Source organism: Pseudomyrmex gracilis, unplaced genomic scaffold (genome assembly GCF_002006095.1).
Source record: "Pseudomyrmex gracilis isolate BER0280 unplaced genomic scaffold, ASM200609v1 scaffold_17, whole genome shotgun sequence".
NCBI lineage: Eukaryota > Metazoa > Arthropoda > Insecta > Hymenoptera > Formicidae > Pseudomyrmex > Pseudomyrmex gracilis.
This window is the reverse complement of record NW_018020601.1, coordinates 1,036,031-1,063,901: the sequence shown is the minus strand read 5'-3', so window position 1 is coordinate 1,063,901 and position 27,871 is coordinate 1,036,031. Positions and strand designations below refer to the sequence as shown.

At 36.7% G+C, this 27,871-nt stretch overlaps 2 protein-coding genes across 3 annotated transcripts in view; one reads left to right on the top strand and one right to left on the bottom strand.

Annotated features, from left to right (window-relative positions):
- The window catches only part of LOC109864165, a 54,522-nt gene that overhangs the window by 568 nt on the left and 26,083 nt on the right, over positions 1-27,871 (top strand). The window lies entirely within an intron of this gene.
- On the bottom strand, positions 314-20,100 carry LOC109864162 (mucin-4). 2 transcript variants are annotated; one of them, XM_020445115.1, is made up of 8 exons: positions 19,520-20,100; positions 11,660-11,744; positions 5,406-7,789; positions 4,495-4,945; positions 3,813-4,002; positions 3,449-3,714; positions 3,039-3,193; positions 314-2,631 (listed from the first exon to the last, which is right to left on the bottom strand). In XM_020445115.1, exons 1-8 carry the CDS (start codon positions 19,529-19,531, stop codon positions 2,470-2,472), a joined length of 3,705 nt encoding a protein of 1,234 aa, XP_020300704.1. In that variant the 5' UTR covers positions 19,532-20,100; the 3' UTR covers positions 314-2,469. The 2 variants fall into 2 exon arrangements, 1 of the variants encoding a protein (XP_020300704.1); XR_002251407.1 differs by lacking the exons at positions 314-2,631; positions 3,039-3,193 and having other exon boundaries at positions 3,623-3,714; positions 3,813-4,027.

Here is a 27,871-nt window from a genome sequence, read left to right as displayed (position 1 = left end):
ATTTACATTATATCTGCAAGTATTCATTTCATTTTCATATATATTTCAAATTATAATGTTTAAATATAATTTAAATACCTTTGTGAGTATTTTGTTGAAATTTATTTAGTGTATTTTAAGTTTCAGTTTACATTTTTTATAATATTTAAATTATTCTTTAATTTTTTAAATATTTTACAAATATTTTTTCTCTCAAAATGTCATTATTTTCCTACAAGTGCATTTATTTACAAAAAAAGTTATTTTTGATTATTTTATGTTCCATATGCTGGTAATTTTTTTTAACGCAACGATACATAAGTGCAACACATAGTGTATTTTACTTTTTATATTGTCAATACATAATTTCGTAACTTCTTATCTAGCAAAGTTCACAAAGATATAATATTATAGCAATAATGCAATGGTGACAACCGTAACTTCCATGCGGTTTCTTCTGTATAAAAAATATTTGTGAATATATTTCATGCATGGCTACTTTTAACTGAATTCACATTTGAAGATCTCAATTGGTGGTACGAAACATGTTTTGTTCCCTGTATTTTACGATCTCAACACGCTACAATTATCCTTTCATTTATCAAGTAAACATAGCATTAACATCATGTTCACAGAACATATAACAAAATAACAAGCAGAACATTCTATTATTATGAAATATCTTGGGGAAGGGGAGGATATGGACATTGATCTTTAAATTTTTTTACGACTTATACAAAGTGATAATTACCTAATAGTTTAGAAATTATTGATAATGCAGATTTTTTATATATAAAAAAGAAATATAAAATATTATTTGATAAAAAGTTATACAATCTTACGTGTGTATTCATGCTTTTAAAGCAAAATGCAAAAAATAAGCACACTTTTATTTCAAAAAGTTTTAGTTTTAAAACAATAGTAAAGCAACAATAAAGTATAAATAAAATAGCGATTTAAGCACACGTGTGTCTCTATCTAGCATTAAACGAATAAACTTCTGCTGCGCATAACGATATTTACATCGGTTTTTCGCTGTAAATAAAATGAACATTATGTGGAAATTAGTTTGAATAAACAGATTCCTCGAGTGGCTTGTGCGCGCTATAGTTTGAAGAATTTTATCGATGCCACGTTCTTTTGGTTCAAACACGTGTTAAATGAACAAGAATTACGAGAGACACCGGAATCAACAACGTTATCATCGACAATGACGTTGTTCATACATATTAATGAAGTTATTAAAGTCTGATCGATTTGAAGAATATTTTTAACAGCGGGATTGCCTCGCGACATACATGACGTTGTGACGTCAAAATGCTGACGATGGTTTTTATTTTCATACGTGAAGAGTGTCGGTGGTGTATAAAATATTCACAACAGACGTAATGTCCATTAGACGTCTAATGAACGTTCGTAATTCCATGTGACGTCTAATGAACATCTAATCGATTTTTGTATAAAATATAGTTGCATGTGGGTAGTCACGTACATATTGTTATATAAAAAGATTTTATTTAATAAATAATATCTAAAACAATGAAATAAATAAAAGGCTTGTAACTCGTCTTTATGTAATAATGTGAATATCGTGTAACCATATCCATTATTCAACAATTGCTCGTACACAGAAATACATAATATAAAAAAAAGCAAATATAATTTGAAATTATGTAAATGCAAGATATTTAGAATTCATATCCTAAGATCTTTTTGAAATGTCTTAATTAATTAATTTAAAATTAACTTTTTGAGAAATAAATTGTTTACAAACTAACTTTTAAATCATAGGCAATTAATATTTTATAGAGAGACAATTAGATAAATGAACTTCAGAGTGAATAAAAGAAGTTTGCTACATAGAACGGCTGTCACGAATTATAAATTAAATCCGCGTTCATTTCTTCGACAAAAAAACATCAAATAAATATATATAATCTTACCCTTCCAATTATGACGGTTTATAGAAATACTTCCGATAGACACTCTGTTTTAATGTCGGCTCCCCAAGCACACGTATACACACGCACATACACATGCACGCACAAAAGAACGAGTTAAACATTAATACGCATAAATGCAACGTCGCGCGCCAAAAAAAAAACGAGAGTTTTGGCGCTAATAGTTCTGCTAGAATCCTATTTCGAAATTTAAATAACCCGAGATTGATGTGCATGTGTCTCGTCGCTTGTACAACGAAGTTCGTTGATTTATGCAAGCGTTCGTTGTGTCACTAAATAATGAGAAATGAAAGAACGAGAATGCGTAGAACATTTCGTTGTTATCTAAATATCGAAATACGTTTCGGTCTAATGTTTTCAAGTCCAGTTGTATCGCCGCGGCAGTGTCACTTAATTGAGTTTCTCGTACGTTTCTATTCCGTAGAATGAAATAAATTAAGCTTCCTTTGTACATTTATACAGAATGGCATCGGGTGCCCGCTCGCGCGCGATCACTCGAATACGCGATGATGATGATGATCTGTGTTCCTCAGACTCCGGTGATACTGTGCAGCCAGGGTTTGAAATAGGTCGTCCTCATATATACACCCGGTAGATATGGAGCCGCGCATTTTATACCGTGCGAAACAGTACCGACGAGAAACCATCTGCCGTCCGGTCGTTCCATTACCAGCGGACCGCCACTGTCGCCCTGAATAAGATCATTAACCGCTATCTATATAATTCGTTCAAGACCACTTTTCGGCAAGTCGAAAGAATAACAAGTTGATTGATCGTTCTACTTTTGAGACAAAAAAAAATAAATCCGTTATATAAAATAATAAAATTAGATCGAGAATAAAAAGGTAAACTTATGGTTGAAATGAGATTGACATTTTGTTAGAATGAAGAATAATATTTACGAGATATAATGAAATAATAGGTGAATCACGATAATGCAACACGATAATGCAACACACTAATATGATTTTGCACGCACGATAGAGTAATCATGTTATTTGCTGTATGATCACAAAGAGATCCGGCCGCTACTAACTGGAACTGGTTAATAAGCTAATGTGGCGCGATGAGAAGTAAAATCACTCTATATGAGATTACCTCGCAAGAGTCTTTCTGCCCGTTAGCGTAGCCCGCGCAGAGAAAGCTATCCAGAATTAATTTGGAGTGTCCTGCTGTTTGGAACATCTCTTGGCAGACGGCATTCTCCATTATGGGCACTTGGACTTCTTGCAGCACCGACGGCACGCCACCATCTGTCATCGAACACACGACGATATACCGTTAGTGTAGGACTTTGACAGGTCCGAATGCGAGTGCAAAAAAAAGTCGCATTTGGTGCCAAAAATTCAAGCGTAGGAGATTACGCGAGAGTCGTGAAAGTTGTTACTTCGCTTTTGTCACAGTAACCTGTTCCATTTTGTATTGTACTTTCTAGTTTCGTGAAGGAATTTATAACACGTTCGAGTTCGCGATTTTTAAATCGGGTAAGCGAGGAATACAATACACACTGTATTTAAGTCGGCCCCAACCCGTGACTGTTGCCATCCGTCCGGTGAAGTCCATTCCGTCCTCCGGCATACAAATCGGTACGATATGTTCGTCGAACTGCACCGGCGACTCCAGTTCCAGAAGCGCCAGGTCATTCTCGAACGTCGCCGGATCGTAACCGCGGTTCACGATGACGCGGCGAACGTTCTTTGTTACGCTGCGCTTCGTCTCCAGCTCGCCCGAAATGTCGAATTCGCCAAACACCGCGACCAAGGAAGCCAGAAAGCTGAGAATAACAGAATCAATGATATACAGTTATAGATGGATACTTGAGTTTTTTTTTATCTCGGAAAAAATATTTTATAAACTTATGATGTAACTTACCCCGGTTGACAATGAGCCGCCGTTATTACATATCTATCGGTAATAAGCACTCCTCCGCATTTATTCTTGGTGAATAAACCGAGCCAGGTCGCCTCGCGAACCAAAACCTGCCACGGCCATTCTCCAAATTGCGCGCCCTTTCCACCGACGATCTTGCCTATTCTTGAGACCAGAGGCCTTACTCCGCATTCTGTTGAGAATATTGATAGTAAACACTATCAATGGTAATACAGTAATGATACAGACTTTTAATCTAAGAGAATATTGAATGTAAGAGTTTTCTTTAATATTTTAGCTTTCTACAAAAAAATTTCGAAATGAAAAACAGAATTATAAAAGTTTAGAATATATATACATGTATAATCTGTCCAGCGAGAGAATATTCTCGGTTTGCGCATAGGAGAAACATAACGGGCAAAGTGGGGAAAGCGTTGCGCGCGAGATACTCGTTGACAGCCAATGGCAGCTGCACAAGCAATACAGCGCTGTGGAGAGGGATGAGTTTTCTAAACGTTCTGTAGAGGAGATGCGCGAAACTGACAAGTTTATGTCGAATCCAAGGATATCCTTTCGCTGAACAGAATATAGATGCATATAACTATAACTAGATAACTAGATTGTATATTTTAAAACAAGTTGGGAATTTGTATAAGCACTTCAAATTTGTCGTTTGCTCACTTACGATTCCGAAAGTCAGGAGTGGCACTTGTTTCCGAACTGCTGCTCTCATTTTCAGTTGTAGTTTGGCTTTGTTCTGAAAGTAGAATCACTTCCGTGCTGCTGGACAGCGCAATTGTAGGTTTTCTGGTCGGTTTCGGACGTCTCGTTGTTAATTGAGGTCTTTTTGTCGTCACGTTTTGCACTGTACTTGGTTTGGGTCTTGAAGTAGTTCCTTTGGTAGGACGTGTTGGTTTCTCGGACGACAGCGGTTTCTGAGTAGCACGAGTCGGCTTTCTTGTAGTCGCTGATGGTCTTTTCGTCGTCGTCAATGACGACACCGGTCTAGTCGTAGGCCTTCGTGTCGGTTTCTTCGTCGTGACGTTTCCACTAGTCGTTGGTCTTCTCGTTACGGTAGACGGTGAAGCTGAGGTTGTGGTGGTGCCGTTTCCGTTGTAAACCACATCTTTCAAGTTCTGAAAACACAATTGGGGAAAAAAATTCAAATATATTTGCATCATTTTGCATCACTGCATTGTGTCACATTTGTTTATTTAAATACCAGTAAACTTTTGCCACATCATATTCTTAATGTGTTTACTTTGTTTTAAAAGAAATGCTGATATACTTTGAAGAGCTTGATTGTTCACACGTAATGCATAAAATGCAATGAAAATCATAGAAAGCAAAAGCCTACATAAAGAAAATAAAACATTCAAAATTGACACACTCTCACGACATTTCTATTTCCGACATACGAGTAATGGGATTTTAATATAAACCGTATTTAGAAAAAAGACAGACTCTATTTTCATGACACTCAAAACGTTGAAAGTTATGCATCTTATTTGTTTAAAACTTCACCTGAAACTTTTTGTTTTAAATAGCACATAAAAAAAACTTTTACGAATGAAACAAATTACATCTTGACGTTACCTGGAAGTCCCCTTGCAGCGACTCGACGATCTTGTTGACGAAAGCGTCCACCTTGTTTGTCAGCACATCATCCTCGATAAAAGTAGGCGTCGGAATGTCATTCTCGCTGATCAGCTCGATGTCCGGATATCCGGTGTTGTTATATATTTCGACAATGGTCGGTTTTTCTTGCTGCGAGATTGGCATAGAGATGTTGAGATTCGGGTTTCGCACTGGCGGGAAGTTGATGAGATCGTCCGGCGCTGCGGTTTCGTCGTCGCATGGTGTGCTGGTAGTAGCCTTAAAGTCGATTGTAGTGTCTTTGATAATAACATTGTTGACCGGCGTCAAATTTTCATCCGGCCAATGAAAACTGGGCGTCGACGGTTTTGGACGGAACGACGGCTTGTCCGACCACGAAGAGAGCGTGGTCCAGATTACAGGCTTTTTTGTAGTCGGTCGGTCCTTTGTACTTACAGTTTGCGACGCGATTGCCTCGGTGCTGACCTCGACTATTGGTTTCGCACTGGTGCCGTCCTTCAGATTGACACTTATGTAGCTGGTAGAGACCACATTGTTGCTAGTTACAACGTTGGAGATGACGGTGCTGATGTTATGAGTGATAGTGGTAGACACGCTGGGCTTCTTGGTGCTAACCAGCGTGGTGGGTCTGACTGTTTGAGTTTTTACGGGAGTAGTTTTAATCACTACGGGCTTGGTAGAAGGAGACGAGCCGGAGGGTTTTCTCGTTATAGGTTTCTGAGTAGTTCTCGTAGTATATTCTGTTCCGAGTGGGCCAAGAACTATTACTGTTGGCGCCGGAGGATTCGTTGTTGGACGATTGCCAGAGTAGGTCGAGAAAACACCGCTGGAAGCGCCAGAGTAAGTGGTTTGCGTGGACGGCCGCGAGACGTGCGAGTTGCTAAAGGTCGAATGCTGCGACGTGTAGGTCGTTTCAGTGGGAACGAGTTCGTAATTGTAATACGTCGAGGAAAGACTGTGAAGTGAGCTGGGTTTGTAAAAAGTGTAAGGGAAAGTCGAAGACGTCGAGGGCGTGGTGGGTCGATGGCTCGGTAAACTGATCTTTAAGTGGTGAACGGGCTTTGCAGTTTCGTCGATGCTCACCCAAGAGGACTGACCTGGAGAGGAATTAGGCACCGGCAAAGTCACCGATACTTCCGATTTCGGCGTCGTGTCATTAAGAATAGAGATTATGTGATTGATCGCGATTTCTTCCTTATCGAGAACATCATCCTTCTTCTTGTTAGGCATATCATAAGTGATTGTCGGTACTTTTACCAGATCATCTTTCTCATCAGAAGCAGTCATCGGTGTAGTAAGTTCCATCTGCATCGAAGTTGTCATTTTCTTTTCAACCGTGTTCATTTTCTCAGAAGTGCTTGTCACTTGCGAGCTAAGCGAATTGCTCGTGAGTTTCTGCACGTTGTTGTACATCTGGGTTACCATGGGCGTTTTCAATATAACAGGCGTCGTTGATTTCGGAACTTGCGACATAGACGTCAACTCCGCGGAAGAAGCGGATTCTTCTGGAAACTTGATCCAAATGCTTGACGTGCTTCCATCTTGCGTAATATTATTGATCGTCGTTGCGACAGGAGGTCGGAAAATCTCGTCCGGATTGTTAGTTTCTTCGAGCATTGTGCCATTCTCGTTCAACAATATTGTTTCCGGATCGCTGTGATTATTCTTACCAAGTCCCTGAGAGAACAATACCGGAAGTTGGTCCACCGGATCCGCTATTTGAAGAATCTGATCCGGACTCAACAGTGTAGTGACTGGATTTGCCATTGACGGGTCCTGATGGTCCTGAATATCATTATTGGAATCCGAATGAGTTAACAGTCCCGGCAATCTTAAATCGTCGATAATATCTTGTTGACCTAACAGAGCCGGAAAATCTTCCGCCAAATGACTGATGTCCGCTTGCTCGGGTACTTGAGTTTTTTCACCATTATTCGTTACATCATGCGACGGGGAAGCCTGATTCGAACTGGACAGTTTTGTGTATGTCGTCTCACTGTTCAGATAATTTGAGGCATTCATTTTGTCGGTCTTTGTAGTCTCATCGCTTGGCGATGCCGACATACCGATTGGCATGCCGTTTGAATTCAATAGAATAGGTATGTCGGGTACGTGATCGATTTGGTGCGTATGCAGGAGTTCCTCGTTGCCAAGCGAGTCGCCACTCGTCGAGCTCTTCGGTGGCAATTGGCAGCACGCACCGAAAAGGAAGCCGTCCATGCAAGCGCCGACGACCTCGCCGTTGCGTCTCGTGCATTCGTAATTGAACATGCATATCGGTTGCTCGCTCGACTTGATGCGCGACGGTATCGACGGCCGGCACGTCTTTGGGACTATTGTGTAACCCCCGAATAGCTTTCTTCCTGAAAAAAAAAAACCAGAGAAAACGCTCAATTTCTCGGAGTGCGTAATCTTAAAATTCTATTCTCGCATATATGACAGAAGTTGTTTCAATTTTATATCCGCGTTGTTTTAAGTACAAAAACACTTATGAGACTTGCGTTTGTAAATTTAGTCAATTTTTTATACATGTAACATTAGAAAAGTTTTATGAGGTTTAAAAGAATGACAAAGGAAGATTAATTATCATAAACGATTCGTTATCATTCCGGGTACATCGCGTCGCATGACGCGAAGAGGCTTTCAAAATCTACTTCGTTTTTGATGTTTGAGTTGTGAAGTATTATCGCGTGTTTATAAGACTCTCGAGACGCACTGCAGAATTTTATCTTATATGTTCACAGAATAATCGAACATTAACTTAATTGATAACGTCGCGCGCTGTTTAAAGAAGAAAACATTAAACGAACATTCTCGCGTCGATCAAAAATATAACGGACGTTTATTTTGCAACGATTTCATTTTAGTCATTTCAATTCAATGTTGCATTCGAACGAACAAAGAGGTAAAAATAAAGATTGCGAATGTAGATGACACACATTAATCTTGTTACGTTTAAAAAAGAAAACGAGATGAGAGATATTTTTTTTTCACGGAACTGATCTTTGTTCCTTTTTTAATGCTCCTGATACTCCAAGACGATGATATCTTTTTGAGTTTTTTCTTCAAGCATATTCGCATGCAAGAGAAAATGTGAATCATCAACGATATTGAGTTGATATCATAATAGAATAAAAAAAAAATACCCTGGTTAAGAAAATATCTAGCAGTTCGCGAGCGTGTGTTGTGTTTGCGCACATGTTGCTATCTTTTCCGGTTATGCTTAGCTGACCAAAGCATAGATGAGCAAGCATGTAGGCTCCGCCGCACGTGCCTTCTACACGTTTGCACACATTGCTGATATATGATGACCTACTCCGCGATCCGCGTTCGCAATATACTCGTCTGGATCCTCGCGTTCCAGATTTTTGGTATGCGTTCCAGATTTTTGGACTCATCTACCGATCCACTTTGCATTTATAATCATCGGTATACTGCAATTGCTTCACTGTCTATAAACAGTACACGCGCCCAGAAAACACAAAAATGTCATCCCGAAAGTCTCGCAAAAGTCATTTGAACAGCATCGAAATTTCCCAGATGTTTTCTAGACTTTTGAGTTATCGGATAAAAACAAAAAGTTTTTCAAAACAAAACTCACAGAAGAATAATAATAACACGAGGGATGATAAGGGGTTGAATTATAATACGTATAAATAGAAAAAGTTTGAATTTTTTTCTACCAATTAAAAACTTGAAAGTTTTAATCTCTTTTGTCTTTACTTACTGAGACTGCGATATGCAAATGTGTTCTCGCGCGATCAAGTCTGCATTTATCCGCGCAACATCTTAGGACCAATTAACTTTCTTTTCTATAGAACGCAGAAAAGAGAGTTACAAACAATTTGCAATTTAGATCGACCACGAGAGATTGCAATATCGTCGCGAATTACAGGTTGAGTCGTACAGGTTGTGTGCTGCGCGATTATGTTGTATGTTGTTGAAACACACGTGACGCGTGCGTCAGTCAATAGAAAACTCGTAGGCGTTCTTTATGAAAGCGCCACGAAGTGGCGCGAGGAGCTTCTTCAATCACCACCGACAACGTAAATGACGTAATTTGGCGCAAATTAATATACCGTGCTCGTTATCGATCTTCTGTATAATGGAATTGCGCTTGAAACGGGAAACGTCGTATTAATAATGCACGAGTCTCAAAAGCTTCGCGGCGAGCACACAAATTATTGATGCGATTTAAATCGAAAACATCGCGTTGCTCCACGCGAACGTTCCCGAAGATCTGAACGCCGAGATTATCCCGATTATGTAGTATGAATGTCCATTAAACGAGTATCTCATCGCGATAATGCGCAATTTCTTGTGTCTTTATAGTCTTCCATTTATTCTACCGTAACGTTATATAACAAATAGGTAAAATATAGGGAACAACCAGCAAAAATCAATCCCTTCATAAAACTAAAAACTGTTGCTTCTATATACAACACAAACATAACGTTATATAAATTTATGTTTTTTATGTTTGTGTTGTAAGCGTGTAGGCAGGGAGGGCTTCGCCCCCTGCAGGTGAGAGGCTTTGCCCTTTCCCTACTCATTTTATTATATTTGGTAACAGATAAAGTATTTAATTATAATTAATCAATATGTATTGTTGTATTTGTTTCAGTGAATTTTAATTTCTTGTTAATCAAACTTATATATGTTTGTTTATATGATAGACATACTCAGAGAAAGTATTTGACTTTTGATAAATCAATATAAATAAATTTAATACAACAGATAGATTGAAAGTGCAGCGAGAAGGAAGTATTGCCGCAAAAGAGAAAACGCATATAATGCGTGATAAAATATTATGGAGCTATAAATGTCACGAGAGAGAAAGAGATATTATATGAATGTGTCGCGCACGTCACATACTCTCTTGACACAAATCAACGCGCGAAAGTGGAGAAAGGCGAGGGTCTATATATGGGGCAAAGTCGTTGCATATATATTAACAAATATTCAAATGCAGCTGCACGTTTAACGTGCACCGAGAATAATTTCGAGCAGATCGAACAGAGAAAGTATTAAACATTAAATTTATGACGTTGAAAATTTTATATGCAAGAGAGAGAGAAAGAGAAATAGACATTCTTAAATTCTTCCGTTAGAATTTGCTCTCAATAGATTGCATAGAAGTTTTAAAATCGTTAATTTGCTTTTCTATAATTGATATGATCAATCTTTTCTATAATTGATATGATCATCACCGTAAAGTTATAATTTTTTTTTATAGAAAACTTTCATGATATCTTTTATTTTTTATTTAAATATTTACCGAAGAAGCAAGAATGTTGTGTCTGATTACATTCTTGAAGTTTAATTTGCATCTTCGAAGACTGAATTTTTATTTAGCAAAAGTCGAATAACTCAAATTTTACGATTAAAATAACTGCTCATTTTTTTCTGAGAAGAAATTCACGTTCTGTGTTACTAACATTTATTATTGAAAAAATATCCGGTATATTCTGGAATATATATAGATATTCGCGGCGTTTATTCCCCGGATACGCGTGCTGCTTTTCAACGTGTCTCTTAAAATTTTCATACGTCTTACGCAAATAGATCCGAGGAGAAATCTTCTTCGCGAAGAAAAAGCCTGAAGCTTTAAGTAGAATTTAGTGTCAATATTTGTCGTGTCAAAAATTCGCGAGAATGCGACCCGGCGCGTTGAAACACGAAATACCTACGCTAACGTTTTTTTCTCCCGCGCGACCCTTGACCTTCCTCTTGTGCTCGCTGCAACCGAAAGTTGCGTGCGAACGACATCGATATTCGCGCGGCTCGGCAAAAAATCGAATGTTACCTCGTTTGTGCTCCCTACGCGACCGGAATAAATGGCCGCTGTATGGCGAAAAGCTTCTTCTTTGACTCCATCTTTTTGTTGTTGATTTTTCTCAAAGAAAGACGGAAAGTAGAATTTGGTGTCAGTAATGACTGTCGACTTTAACATCTCATTTTGCGGTACGAACCACACACACCCGGCATGCATATTAACGTAGCCAAGAACAATTTGTAAAAAGTGGAAAAACTCGAGTCTCGGATCTTGTTCTTTTGTATTCACATAGCTATTACTTTGGAACGTTAAAAGGAAGATAGATTTATGTTTATTATTACATTAGATTTTTCTTAACTTAATGTTATAATGTGTTATTAGAATATAATTCTTAAAGTAATTTATATTAAACGGTATTTATTAAAATAAATGTGCAAGCACGAACTGCCGTGATTACCTTCATTTTGAGATGTCCAGGAATGAGAAAAACCGCATGTCAAAGTGAGAAAGACGAACAGACAGACATGTTTCTCAGTAGCCATCTGTGAAATAAAAACGAACAGAATTAATTATTCGCAAAGACATTTCAGTTTTGAAAGAAATTTATATCAACCGTATTAAAAGAGATTTGTATTAGCCAGCATCGTGAATTAAAAATTTGTCTTCAAACCTAAAGATAGATCTGCTTTAAGACATTTTAAGTTATTTATAAAGATGGCTCTTGGCATCGACAACGATTTTAAAACATCTTTTAGTTTTAAACCTGTCTTTGAGGCATAAAAGTGACGTAAAAACTAATCCGCTTGTTATTCACATGAAAATAGAAATAAATTGCACACTCTGCGATACGCAAAGCTCTTACATTATCGATTGAATCGTTAAATCAAGGAATAAAAATCATTCAGTACTGTGTGTTTTTTTCAGTACTGTTTGTTTTGCTTTAGTTTGCTCTTGTGACGACATAAAATTCAATCTTATAATAAATAAAGCAGAAAATTAAAATTAAATAACAAAATAATTAGGTTATCTTCATATAAATATGTTTTTGTTCAGTATAGACAGTGTAGAGCATAGACATGTACGTATACGTCTATAATTCAGTGAGTAACTTTCGTAAAGACTATCTGCGTTCATTGACACTGAATAGGATTCGCATGTTTTTTGGTATTTTAGCATACGGTAATCATTCACGTAGCAGCTGTAAGTTTGCAGATCTGATTACCAGATCGGTGTACATATTTGTCCCTTGGTAACGGTACAGAAATTATATATTAGCCTCTCTCGCACGTACACCAGAAAAACTGGGAGAGTCGCAAGAGGATGATATCTCACCGCTTGTTCTCTTGATCAAGTTTAAAGTTTATCAAACATTCTGCTATTAGTTTTATAAACTAAGGTTTATTTTAAACTAAGTTTACACATAAATAATTTATACATTATTTAAAAATGCGTTTATAAATAAATATTTGATACAAAAAGGTAGTATTTCGAAAATATGTATATAAACGCGTACATATTAATTTTTGTGTTATAAAATGTACATAAAAAAAAACAAAGTCCACTGAATAATATTGTATTGAACATGAAATTGTAAGTAGAAATCAAATTTAATATTTGATATAACTGAATAACATAAATATATATATGTATATTTTGATTAAATTTCAGGTTGAATAATTCCGTGAAAAATAAATTTATTTATTTTTAGCAAACACATATTTGCCGGTTTTTGACAAGATATCTAAATAACTTACTTATCCGATAGAGGAAGCACAACATAATTTGTACATATTTGTGAAATTTGATTTTCGATCTCAGTTCGAACGATGCTTTCTTACTATGACTACCTTCTGTTTTAAAGCACTGACATAACTGGACATGAATTTTATATCTATCGTTTGGAGAATTTAGATCTGGATGGTTTGTCTAATTCAGATGCGTTTTATCTGTCATTTTGTTTTTTTTTTTTTAAATCTTGCGGTTGAGATTTAAATTTAAAAAATTGTAACAATTTAACTCTATTTGTCTAACTCTTTGCTAATTTTGTACCATAATTTTGTACAGATTACAATGACTCAAAATATAGTTGAAACGTCTGGTAACGTTTAATCATTGAATTTCAATCAGCAAAACCCGCTCGATTCAGCACGGCAGTTTTAATTTTTTACTTTGGATTTTCCAAGTTGAACCCAAGGATATTCTTCTTTTCACTTTTAGTATTTAAATTTATTATATTTTAGCACATAATATCTACAAATTAGATGATATTAACGTATAAATATTTTACGTGTATGCAGCTTGTCATTTTAACTGGTTATTCGTGAATTATTGATTTACCAATAAGCAAGCAAATATTAATGTTTAAATAATTATATAATAAAATATATAAACAATTAATTCAAATTTATAACATTTTACTAACAATAAATCAATGCAAAAGTGTATGCTCGCACCAAAAAGAATTCAAAGCAGTTCACATGGCAAAACTAATATAGAAGAAGTGATATTTCTATATTTATTTGTTTCTTCTTGCTGTGTTGGCTAGTTACGTTCGAATAAATCTCGAAATTTTCCAAGACACTTGTATATATGTTTTTACACGCAAGATGAAAGAAAAAAGAGAGCTAATTTATTAAGAACTTATGTCTTTTCCTCCACAAGAGATTCACGATTACGCGCGAGCGCGCGTATAAGCCGTGTGAGTATGTCGCGCATAAAATACAAGACGACCGGCTACGTGCGTATATCTGTGGAATCCCGTTACAGTCAGTCACACAGGTCCGACGAGTATGCGATGGTCGCTTTCAAAGTGGAGGAGGAACGGGAACGAAATATCGGAGACACCTAAAGGGGAAGGTAACGTCGCCGCTGATACTCGGCGGGGAGTCGAGGCCTTGATTCTCATCAAGGCTCTCTCGAGCGGGATGAGAAGAAGATAAGAATGAACGGCGGCGAGCTGGTCTCGTCTTAACGTAAGTTCACTCGAGGCACTGGTGACCCAGTTTACCAATTCACCGCCGTCCTGTCCACCGCAGTCTTGTTAACCCATTAAAAGAGCATACTCATACGTATCATGCAAACTATTGCCGTTTATTCTGCAGGTGGCATGTTTTCAGATTTTTTAAACCTGGAGAGTAAAAAAAAAAAAATTAGAAGTTTTTTACATTTAAAATATAATTCTTTTTAAATTCTGATCTTCTTGAATTTGAAATTAAGCGTCATTTGCGTGATACAAGTATGTATTAAGAATATGCAAAAGTTCGTCTTTTTTCAGCGCTCTGGTATATTTATTTAAAATTAAAATAAATTCGTACTGTTTTGTGTGTTTTTTTAAATTGGTATTGAAATCTATGAAATGCCATATCTTATGATTGAGGCTACGTCTTAAGGTAACACTACTTGTGTGCACACAAGCATCATTTTATCTTTGTTTTATATCTAATGAACGATAAAGTGTACACACAAGTAGTGTTTCCGAACACAGTATACGTAATGATGAACAAAGAAAAAACGCCGCTAAAGCATGTGAATCAATTTGCTCTTCTCTTGGCAAAGACATCCCACGATACATATAAATATGGTTTTCTCGTTCTAAAGACGATAATTGTAACATGATTGGGGTCGACCGCGCTTTGGAAAATTACGAAAATTGAAAGCTGATAATGTGGAAGAGTTATTAAAATAAAAATCCATCGCATGAAACTTGCGGCACACTTAAGAATTGATCAAACAACAGTTTCGTCCGAGACGATTGCGTGAATTGGAAAAAATTCAGATGCTCGAATTTTTATTCGATTAGAATAGTTGTAGGAACAACGGATAGCTTGGTTGCTAAATAAGGTCAAACTGACGAAAATTACAAGAATAATTTTGTATATAAATAGTTCGTTGCACCGCATGGATTTTTAATACGATCCGCTAAAGTGCTTTTGTGCGGAACAAGACATGCCTATTAATTCGCCTCTTGTTAACCTAAAATTTCGAAGCATCCGTCAATTAGTATAATTTTGATTAAATCTATCGTAAGTATGTTAATTCCATCAAATATCGGGAAATTATGATAATTAAATGTGTACCGGAATTACGTTATGCGCCTTTCTCTCTCTCTGTCTTTCCATCTTTCTCTTTCTCTCGTGTCCGTGTAAAAATTATTGCCGGACTTGTTTTGATATTTAAAATTCAAAACATATATATCTCGAAGGCAACAATTAATCAAAAATTATAACGGTACTTTTTCACCAGTTGGAAATACTTAGCAACAAGCAAACAATCGGGAAAAATAGAATGGAAATTATTTTTGTAGAAATTATTAATAATTCATGACGCAAAAAACGATCATAGATTACAAGCGCACAATTATTCTGCCTTTTTATACCATATAAATGTGTAATTATTAATCACTTTTCCAAGTAAGATGTGAAGTTAAACACACATAGTTTCATTCTGCGCGAGAATTACCTTAATTCAGGGTCGATCAAATCGCGATAACGTTACTTAGCATACTAGTTTAGCACACGTTACACAAATTATGTACGTCATGAGAATGTTACACACGCGCATTACATCATGTTATATTACTCTTAATGCCGCGGTGCGATCTTTTCGTTCACATCTTACGCAGAGCCGTGAACATGCGGAAATCACTTTCATTGCAAGTCCCATTTGACCGTGTTTCGCCGTGATCGCCGTTGCTTGAACGTATCAATCGGTTTGATTTTCTTTTGTTTTATTAAAAAAAAAAAAAAAAAAAAAAACGCACATAACGTTGAACACGTTATTACGACTTTGACAAAAGATCAAAGAGTTTTTTCTTAGCGCGAATATTCAGCGTTTTATTTCCGTGCTTGTCTGTAAAATGTTTTAATTGTAAAATAAGAACTATACACGACTAGTTTTTTAATTTAACATCTAAAATTGTTCGTCTCTTGTTTATATACGTCGCTTTGCGCTTTCGTTGTCGATTGCCAGCAAAACCGACGTTACGTTCCCATGGATGTTGCTTTCTGAGCTATCTGCCGCGGCGATCAATGCTGGACCGACTCCTCTCCTCGTCTTTCTTACTCTCTCTTCCTCTTTCTTTCTTTTTCTCTTTCGACGTGCTTTACTGCCGCCAGAGAGAAGATGTACGCGATGGATTTTCTCGCGGCGAGTTCGGAAAAATGTTCGCGGAAAAACAGCAAGAGATCACGTTTACTGTACGAGAATATCTACAATCTACACAGTCCTCGGTGAGGATCTTTTTAACGAGGATCTCCACCAGGAAGATTCTCTATATAACCTCCGACAAAACGCGAATCGAGAAAAGTCGAAATTTCTTCCGCGTTCATTGATTGTCCATCAATATCCGAAAATTATATCCGAAAGTAATATTGTGAATGCGTGGGGTGGCACGATAACTTACGCGTGTGCACGGACACATGTAAGACTGTGGAGAAAGCTTGGTACGGCGTTTCTTGATTATCGAATCTGGGTAACCCGATTGCCGTTCAACAGAAGCACTTCCTCATTATTGACAACCTGTCGCGTATCCTTGAAAAGATCGTTACAGATCGTTACAGATTGATGCTACTGCTGTTGACGATCGGAAGTACGAATGATTAAATAGTGCACTAGAGCGTTAATTTCATGCAAAAAGTCACGACTCAATAATTTTGTAACAACATATATATATATACGTTATATATATTTTGTAACAATACGATACAATTTATTTACTTGTTTATAACTAAGTGAATATATATAATTGGTATTGTTATCTATACTGATAACGATCTCTTGAAACCTTTTTTTGAGTAAGAGAAAGATTTTCTTCTATGTACGAGATACGCTGTTTTCACACACACGATTCAACTTTTTTTTTTATTTCTGCGATTTGGTTTCTTGAGCTCGCAAGCGCGATTCGAATTAACTCAACAGGTCGAGACATCTTTAGCCTCCATTTTCTCCCTGTTCGAGCGCAAGCACGAGCATTGATTATCGGGAGGACGATGATTAGCAAAATAATCCAGGAAAGTAGGAAATCTAAGTGTCGTTCGAATGTAACACAGAAGAAGAGACAGAGCGAAAACTAGATTTAAGACGAAGATGCGATCGCGCGTGCAGGCAGTCTCTGCTTTTGCTCAATTATTTAAAATATTTTGAGCAAAAAACCGATTGATTTCTTCTTATTATGCTTAGTACAAAGTTTCAATACAAAAGTTTCGGTCGTCTTTCCGACAACTTTGTATCAAAGATAGAAAATGACGCAAGATATGTTAACGTTGTTAATATACCTTTTAATATCAGTCACATAAAAGACAACTATTTGTGGTTTACCTGATCTTGTTACAAAAAGACTTCGTCAACACTGTAATTTTACTTTTGTATTTGAAATGATTAAAAATTCTTGTAAAAACTTACATGTTTTCATAGATGGGAAATAATTTTTAAAGTTTAAGAAAAATATTTCTGTAATAGAATGTTTATTAAAAAGATACATATATAAATATAATTGATGTAAAATATCTCAAATGGCTGTCTGAGAACAATTGCTTTGAAGTTTTTCAAACTCTGTTATAAAGAAAATGATTTTTCATTAGTCGGAATGTACGAATTATAAAAAATTGCAAGATTTTTATTTGCCGGAAAGAATATCAAAACGCGGAATTGTCCTGTAAAATTAAGCGGGAAAAAGCGTCAAGCGTAGTAATGTTAAATCCGTCAAACGAACCTACATAATCGAAAAGAGCGACAACGAACTATCGAAGTGTCGACAACCGTTACAATCTGCCACCACATAGCTGTCTTAGATACACATCGGACATGCACGTGCGTAAAGGATGTGTGCGTTAGGCGCTGTTAGGGGTCAACGCGAAAGATCTTCTTCTAGCTGAGTTTCGCATCACGAGGGAATTACAGAATATTTTTAAAATGAAAAAAAAAAAGATAAAAAGAAACTAATTTTGATTGATTTTTGGTTGAATTAATAAAATAATCGTTTACGATTTTCGTCAGAGATTGTTCTAATTTTGAAAAATTTTTGCTCAAATTTAAAAAAGTATTAATATCCCAATGAATATATCACACAAAGAGAAATAAGATGAAAATGACAGCCTGAATATTTTCCTGATGCAGGAAAACGTTTCCTCTTGCCGTTTTCCTAATAACAGGTTGATTATCTCTGTCAAACATAACTGTGCTCGAGGCGCACGTCGCATTTAAGATTCGTCAGTTCCGTGCGTGACGGGAGTAGCTTACATACGTGCGGATTAATTCGCGCGTTGTGCCCCGACTTCTTCGTGGTTTAGATGTGCGTTTCTCCACGGTCGGTGCACCTTGCACCGGCCGCGCATCTCGTCTGCCGGCAAACGAGGGCAGGCTCAAGTCAGGCCGCCGATACCTGTTACTTGCGTCATCACGATTTGTGTGCCAGAGAAGATCTTTTCCTTAGAAAGGAACTTTCGGCGTCTAACTCTCGGGGAAACGACGAACACGAAGAAAAACGAGAGGAATAAACGTGAGAAGAAAGAAAGATAATATTGAGAACGAGATATTGAAACGCCACAGTGCAACGGAGCGTGCCAAATGGTCCTTTTGGCGTGCATCAAAATGCCTCGTCTCGACTCGTCGCCGCTCAATGTCCGATAGCACGGCTTTCTCCGATTTCCACGGTCAGATTACTCGTCCGCGCGCGTGATTACGCCCATTCTCCTAGTACGTCCTGGTTCCGATAGACAGAGATCCTTAACGTTCTGTTTGCCTGATATTGAATTTCACAGTCACATCGAGAGGATTCCGCGTTGCACTTTCTCCCGCGAGATTGGATCGAATTTGTGACGGTAAACTGACGACGACAAATGACTGAATCACGCTGCTACAATTTATAGTCTCTTTGTGAAACACGTGTTTATAATTTATCAGCATTTATTAATTAAATTTAATTAAAATTTATATTTGATTTTGCAATGACACTTTGCGTTTTTTAATTGTGAAATAGATAGATCAACTTTTATGAGAGAAATGCATCCTAGTTAGTTGAAGTCTACGCAAACGATAACTATAAAGCAATATAATTTCATCTTTTATTACTGATTATAACTTGTGTGTTATTTTTATTCAATTGAATTATTCAACTCCGTGATATAATGCATATCTTACATCAGACAGAAAAATGCGAAGCTTATCGAGTCGAGAATGTAGTAGTTATCACTCGAAAGATGGAGCAACTCGACAATTCCTCGAGCCGGCAGTACGCAAAAAAAAAAAACAAAAAAAATTATTCCCGCACCAGCTGCGCCATCGATCAAACAACCCCCTTGAAGACTCGAAAGCTACTTACCGTGCAGCGCATTAACCTTGAGTGCAACTCCGAGAGGATCTGTCAGGCGCGTCTCATAACGTCACTGTAATCCCCCGGCAGACCAAGTCCGCTTTTCCGGCCTGCTTCCGGTTTGCGCGTGAAGAAAACGCGACCTTGCTCTTGGCTGGCGAATTAGATCGTTTTTGTTCCGCGTGACTGCCTCTTTCAAGATCACTAATTCTTTGCCGCGCGTTCCCGCACTTTCTCACTGAACTTGTTGTCTTGCCGATCGATCCCTCAACACGAATCATGCGCTACAAGCAATCACGTTTTGTAAATTGATGATCCGAACCTCACAATATTATATTCGACTTTGATCGCGCGTGCGTCTCCTGTATGCATTTGCCGATTGTTAGCCTGTAGGTAACATTGGATGGATAACAAAATCCGTTCGCGAGATCAACACTGTCAAAAAAACCGATCTGCACCCGGAGAGAGCAATCACCTCTATGACTTTTACGCGTTTACACCGATCCGTATCGAGCGATCGTCGCGATCGTCCATCCGGTTAGCAAACGGGATGGTACCTGTCTGATCGTTGTACCTCGTGCCACGGCATGTGCTGCTGGAGTCGCATGGCTAAGTCATAAGCGGCGCCTTCGACCAAGATCGGTGGTGGTGGCCGGTTCGGTCGGTGGTGGAGGTCGTTTATGGTGGAGGCAATGCACGTTCAACGGAAGCTCGATCGAAGAGGAAGAGGGGACCGTGTTCTTCTCGTGAGGGACAGAAATTACCAAAGGAGACGGGTAGAATACGAAGAGGAATCCGAGCGGAAGGAGAAGCACTCGGGAGAAAGACAGAAAAAGAGAGGGAACCAGGAGAAATCAAAGTGGGTCAGCGGCCAGGTCACGTGAAGAAGAACGAGGCCCAACGTGCAGGACGGCGACACACTGTCCTACTCATCCAAGCGGCCGTTCTTGGCCGCTCCAAGTTCTGTCTGTCCATTCAGGAAACGCTTCGCGATATCGTCTTGAAAATGAGATGCAATCCACCGCGACGGTGTATCTTCTCGTTGTGATTCTTGGAGAAAAGAAAGAAAGCCTTTGCGAATAGAAACATTTGAATGAGCGTGATAAGAATCTGATCACCTGACGAAGTCGCGACAAGGTCGCGTAAATTATTTGAATTTTGCGCAACATCTGAACCGCATGTTAAATCATGTTCTTTTTTTAACAAGTATAAAAAATATTTATAATTTTTTGATTGATAAAAAAATATATCATTCACTTAATTTTATATTAAAATACTGTTAAATAAATTTTATGACTGAAATTTCGTTTCTGTGGAAAATACACGTTTGTAGAAAATACACCGCAAATAAAATTATGGTTATGATAACCTGTTGGTACAATAATTGTAAAAAATAAAAATATTGCTTTTGTACAGTATTTTAGATTTTTCTCTTGTTGTCTTTCATATATTCATCATACATTTTTTTTACTTTTAATATGGATTACGATCTTTTCACACAAAATGATGTACTACGTGAGAATTTTAAGTTTAACATAATCATGCTAATAAAAAGGACTTTAATTAGAAAAAAAGAGTCGTAAATGGCAAACGGTGCTTTTGAGAGCAGCCTGAAAGAGATAAATGAGTTTCCCCTATTATGGTGAAAAAATTGCAGAACGCTCCATCTTCGTCATAATTTTCATAGAAATTAATAAGTTTTTTCTTATGAAGAAGATGTAGAGCGGAGAAGTAATATAAGCAATTTTTCTGGTGGATTACAATGTGTTACCAGAGTGCGGCTGCACTTTTTAAAAAGGTAGTTAATATACTAATAACATCCGCATTACTTATATAAAAGAAATTAAGAAATTATATATGGAAAGAAAAATATAATATATGCTATCGTGTTATTAAAAATTGTATCTATATATATATTTTACTTTATATTTCAACAAATATCTATATTTCAAGTGTGTATATTCTATTTTTTCTCTTACTTTGACATTATTTTAAAAAGTTACTTACACGTACAAAAAAGAGTTACATATATATTTTTTAAATACTTTCAAAAAAAATTTATATACAAAAAGAAACTTTTATCCTGATTGTATAATAAATTGTAAAATCAACCGAAGAGATTTTCGCATTTCTTATATGATTTAAGCAGTTAATAGCTTCGCAATGTCTTTTGTTAATGCAAAAATTTCATTCAGAGACGAATAACAAACGTTCAACTTCCTGCGTATATCTTCCTGCGTTTCTTTGGTTTCCGAAGAAACGGAAACCAAAGAAACGCAGACATGCAGGAAGTTGTTTCTCGTTAACTATTAGTGCTCCTACTTTCTGGCACAAGAGGATAATTACAATGGAGTGGTGTAACAAGTTGTATTACGAGATAAATACGCGTGGCGCGAATGTTTGATGTATAAAAGTCTGTTTTCCTAATGATATTATCTTATTATCGCTAATGATACACTTTTGTTAATGAAAAGAGAATTATCAAATAAAAATTGTAAATGTACACGTTATGTATGTACATATATTTAAATATATATGTTTCTATTTGTTTTTATTTGCTTTGCAACAAAATGTGTGCGTTAATTAACAGATTGAGCGCATCACAGCGTGGAATGTTCTTTTATTTTTACAATATTTTGTATGTTCAGACTTCAAAATTGATTTAGGGAATCAAAATTATTCTTTTAGAAATGAATAAAACAGTACAAAAAAAAAGAAATATTGACGAGCTGCTCGAGAGAGATTTAACATGTACGACGACGTTGAGGAAGAACAACGAAACAGATCCCAACGCTAACGTTGCTTCAAGCTTTCGGGAAAAAGCTTCGTGAAAAAGATAAATATTGAGATAAAGAGTGATTGTTTCTATTTGTTTATATGGTTTATTTTGTGGTTGCTTTTTTTGAGAACTTAAATGTTGAAAAAGTGCGCAATATTTACCGGTAACATCTGCTGAGAATTTTTATGGGAAAAATAGAGACAATTGGGAGCTTTAGAAAGACAATTACTCCAAACATCGTGTTCGCACAGAATGGAAAGTTAAAAACGATATCATTACAATAGATTGGTCTGCATCTTCCCAGATGTGAAGCCAATTAAAAATGTGTAATCCTAATAAAGTAAGAGGAAAATCCATCTTTACTCTCAATCACACAGCTGTCGATCAAAATCAAGAAGTTAAAGCGCTCTCTATCACGTGAATACGCTGAAAATCTAGTCGAAAGCATGTCAAGGAAGTGCCAAGCAATAATTGACAACGAATGAATAAGACTGAACCATTACTAGATAATTATGCAATTTTTTTTTTTGAATCTACTTTGATGTACTACATTCCTTGTTTTTTAGGTTGTATATTTTCAACATGTTGCCGTACACTTTCTTGTGAAACGAACTGTAGAATACTGTCTGTTTTTGCGTCCTCGAACATGTACCGATTAATAACTGAGGATAAGAGGAATAAAATGCATTTGCACCACTTTGTCGCAGGTTTTAACGCTATTATTAAGTTCAAACACACCGTGCCCACACTTATTATCTCATTAACATATTCCGCTTACAAAAGGAACAGGTTATACTGCTAATTCTATTTGTGTAATCGGAGCGAGACGAAATGTTCGACAAGACTTTCGCGGATGACGATTTGCTACTAAGAATGTTAATTGGCGTGTCGCAGCCGAATTTCACTTCATTTCGGAGTCAGATCGTCGTAAGATCGCGTCAAGGCTTTTCTGACCTTTCAGTTGAATTTCAATTCGCGTGTGAACCAATATCAAAATATAAAATCAATTCTAATTTTTACATTCAATCAGAGACAATGTTTTTCTCATAGATGATTTTTCTTTCTTTCTAAAAAAAAGAAATTTTCAAAATATAATCATATATTTTGATCTGACACACATTTCCTGAAAAATTTATTAATTAACAACGACGTATGTATTAATGATGTTATTCCTAACATGCAAATTGCTATATAAATTTCTTTATTTTTTTTAGCGCTGTTTAGAATGTGATTTATCACTGAATTATTAACTTTATCTTGATAAGCAAATCGCACACACACACACACACACACACATCCTTGACAGATACTTTATCTTCAGTGCGTAATGAGTAGTCGTTATGCATTATCAATATTACAGTTCTGATATCGAGCGATGATAGTTGTAGCGGACTTGCTAATAGAATTTGATTAGACCTCGCTATAGGGAATAGAATTCATGGAAATCAACATTTCTCCAAAACAACGGCAATGCGCGCTTGTCGTCGCGGACGTGCATCAATAATTGACGATTGTATCCTGCAATTCGTATGCGATGATGAAACTACGGAACCATTTGCTTCCCGTATAATCATGGTGAAATTATGACGAGTCTCGAGGAATCCATGTGTGGCTCTCTTAAACGCAGCCTTGCAACAGGAATGCGTAATTGATAACGGTCTCAGTATTCATAGCTCTTTCACTTCAGGTACTGTATGTTTTGTATCAATGCTCGCGCATACGGGGCGGAAATTGTGCGGTCGAACATAATATTGTGAAGCTTTCTCATATTGTTTGTCGAAATATATATACTTTGTTTCATAGAAACGATAATTCTTAGCAAACTGTCACGTATCTTTAACAAATTTTTGTACAGAGTATTTACTACGTTATTTATAAGTAAATAAAGTGCAAATAAGTTGCAAAATTAAAACTAAGATAGTCGATTCAATACTCGATCACCACTGCTTGACATTGAAGGGGTGATTGGATAAGAAGTCGACCTTATAGTTCGATATTGTATATTTTGTATAAAGTCGTCACAAGTTTTTCGAACAAAAAAAATTTTTTAAATCCTGTGAACAGCGTTATTTATTGTCTCGCATCGTTCTAAGTTGTTTGACTTATGTATACGGTACTTCAGACTGACTCAGCGACTTTCGGCTGAGAGAGAGATTTCGAAGAGACGACACACACACATCTCTCATCTAACACATATCACGCTTAATACTCTCTCTCTAAGCGAGTTTTCATCAAATGATCATTATCATCGAATCGGCTTCCACTTTAGGTATATAATTTTTTAGAGAGTATGTATAAAGTTCAATCCTCTTGATCGTGACTGACTCGAAGTGGGTCAGGACCTGTATCTTTCGGCGCACGCTGTTGTCCGCCGCTGAATGGAATCTCATTAACTTACAGACATTGCCTCGCAACACATGTGAGCATCTCGGCGTTTTCTCTGTGCGCGACGTTCGCCACTTTGTTCGTCAAAATATATTAACATATATATATATATATATATATATATATTTATATATAAAATAAACACAACTCTCTGATAAAGTACACGTTAATTAGTTTAATTAATGTCGGCATCTAGTTCAGTTCAAATGTTGTCAAGCGTCTTTGATATTTGATACTGCGCGTCAGAAATATTTCAGCGAGTTTTATTAATATAATTTATTGTCGCTGACGGTTGAATACAAGTAAAAATTACAAATTATCGGATTATGTTCTTCGATGTGAACGATTCTTTTCTCTTGAGAACATGACGCATGCCGGAAGATCGGGCACACAGGCATTGACCGTGATCGTGACTTTCGGTAAGTAGGTTAAGGCCCGTGGCTCTGCATAAATGTATTTTATAGAACTGAAAAGAAATGTAGAAAGCAACGTGAAGTTTATTATATCGCTGACATTTGATAACGATACATCAAAGACGGTGTTTTATCGTGTACAACGCACAAGCTGCACGTTTACATATTTATATACATATATAATATATAACTTCGATTTTATACAAATTTACATGATAATTTACATAATAACAATGTTGACAACGTTGATTCAAAAGCATAATAAGTTCAAAATCGCAACTGTGCTATACACGCATAATATTACGTGAAGTTATATTAAGAGCTAATTAATGACATAATGATATTTGATGTAAATGCAGTAATAAAGTCTTTTTAAATATTATCAGCATATAAAAATCTTTATATGTTTACAATATATCTATTTTTTTTTCTTTTTTAATAAAATATTTTATCTGTAGTAAGCTACTTGTGAGAAATTATCTATCAGTAATATCTCAATTTTCGAATTACAAATAAAAAAAACGACTTTTTTGTTACTGATCAAAACGTATTTTTTAATGTATCCTGATTTTGGGATGTTTTAATCCATGCGTGAAACATTATATTTAATTGCAAAACTTAATATTTATCAATTATAACGCAAGAGTAGCGAGCAATTTTCAGAAAAAAAGAGATTTTAACTCTCAAGCGTCACGTGTGAACTACTTGCATTCGTATAAACCACCGAAGTATTCAGACCACGGGTTGTTGTGTGATTTTAAGGTTTAAAAATCTCACGCGACCGCAACTCGTCAAACGATGCCAATGGGTTAATAATTTGCATAAAAACAATCTAACTCGAAAAATTTTAATTTTTTTCCCTTCTTGCAGCGAGTATAGTATCTAAAGTAGTTCACGACTCTTACAGTTTTGACGTTAAGCCAGTTTGTCTCATACGTGGATTCATGGAACTTCATAACGTGCGAGTCACTCGCAAAATATTCGGAGAGACCATTGTTGACATAAATCTCAATTAAACTGCTACACAAGCACCGGTCAGAAACACTTGTAACCGACCAGATCTGAGTTGCGATATAAATTACAGGTGTGTAGAGAGAAAGAGAGAAGTAGTATTCATGACGGTAGAGCTATTATACACTGCGCGCGCGACACCTCGTGACGCCATCATTTCCCGGGGATCGTTACAGCGCCTAATCCAGGTACCCAGGGAAAATCTCAAGCATTTGGGTCGCGACGCCATTGAGTAGAGAGGGGAAACAATCGATGGTCATGACCCAGGACATGGCTGGAAAACTGGGTCAGGATTGCTCCGTGTGCCCTTCTACGTGATGTTTATTTTTCTTCTTTGTCGCTTGCGGCGGATTCCCATAACCAGATAGGAAACTTCAACCCCATCATTTCTTCTCATTTATATCCCACTTGTATCTTCACAATCCCATTTATATCCTTTCTCTTCATCTTGTTTACGTCTTTTATACCTTTTTTTTTATAAAAGATTCAAGAACGCCGCCAGTTTGTTTTATATTTATTTTTACGAGTTTTCTAAAGTTTCTTTAAGAACCTTCTTGAGGTCGTCCAAGTCTCACGATAGGAAAGCAAACCCAAACATCTCTGTGGTTTTCTTCCCAGAGGAACCGAATATACGGCGCATGATCGTCGCTTAGAAACGTCATCGCGTCCTCGTGCGTCATAGCCGTATATATCAGTGTTCAAATTTTTGCGACGTCATCGAGAACTACCAAGGCCAGACCGTGACCCTGCGGTGTAGTTACGTCAGATCGCGCTGATCCTGAAGAAAATTCGTTGATCGATCACAACGGTGCGGTAAGCGCCGACGCAACTTCGCGCTTCCAGGTACTTGCTATCTCGAAGTTTCCATCAGTACTACAGAACACGAACCGACCGTTTTCTCCACGTGCATTAGTTTTTGCATGGCAAATGGTCACGTTAATTCAGCGCGACTAAAATCGTCCCTGACTATAAAAAATCTGACTCTCAATATAATATCACGAAAAAAAAAAATGCATTTAATTTTCTTTCTCACTTTAGCAAACAACCTATAATAAGATACAAATATAGCAGTAGAAAAATGTCACTTTTGTAGCACAATTCGACGTAGCTTCATTTAATATTTCATTTCTTCTTATAAATTTATTTATTGAAACATTCATAGAATATTTGGCGATGTTTTGTGCACTTTCTCCTTAATTATACAACTCTGCTCTGTTGTTATAATTTAACGTTATAGATTTTCAAAACATATATTTTATTTTCTATAGGCTTACGCTCTACCATTAAGATAATGTATAGAAGCAAAAGTATGCCGCGAACACAAGTTTGTTTTTATTTAATTTTATAAACAATCGATTTTACATATATTACATATAATACATATAATTGCAAATGTAGCGAAAAGCGTTACGTGAAATGGTTACGTTTCCTCGCGAATTTTTTTCACGTAGTATGCAGGTCATCTCGATCTCAAGACAGGATCAAACCGCGACGCTTTTTTTCCACGAGAAATAGAGAGCGGTGCGACAACCAATGATAAGATACAAACTTATGATTATCTCGTGCCGAGGAAACACGCATTTTCAAGAATAAATAACACGATTGCGCGATTAGCGGAGTTCCTTTTAATTTGCAATTTGTTACAAGTCCTTGGAGAAAACTCGTGACGGCGCATTTCACCGTCGCGCACTTCACCATTCCGACCCTTGCTGTTTTATTCCACGCTAAATAATTTGCATTTTTACAGTAACGATTAATTTCTTTTTTTTTTTT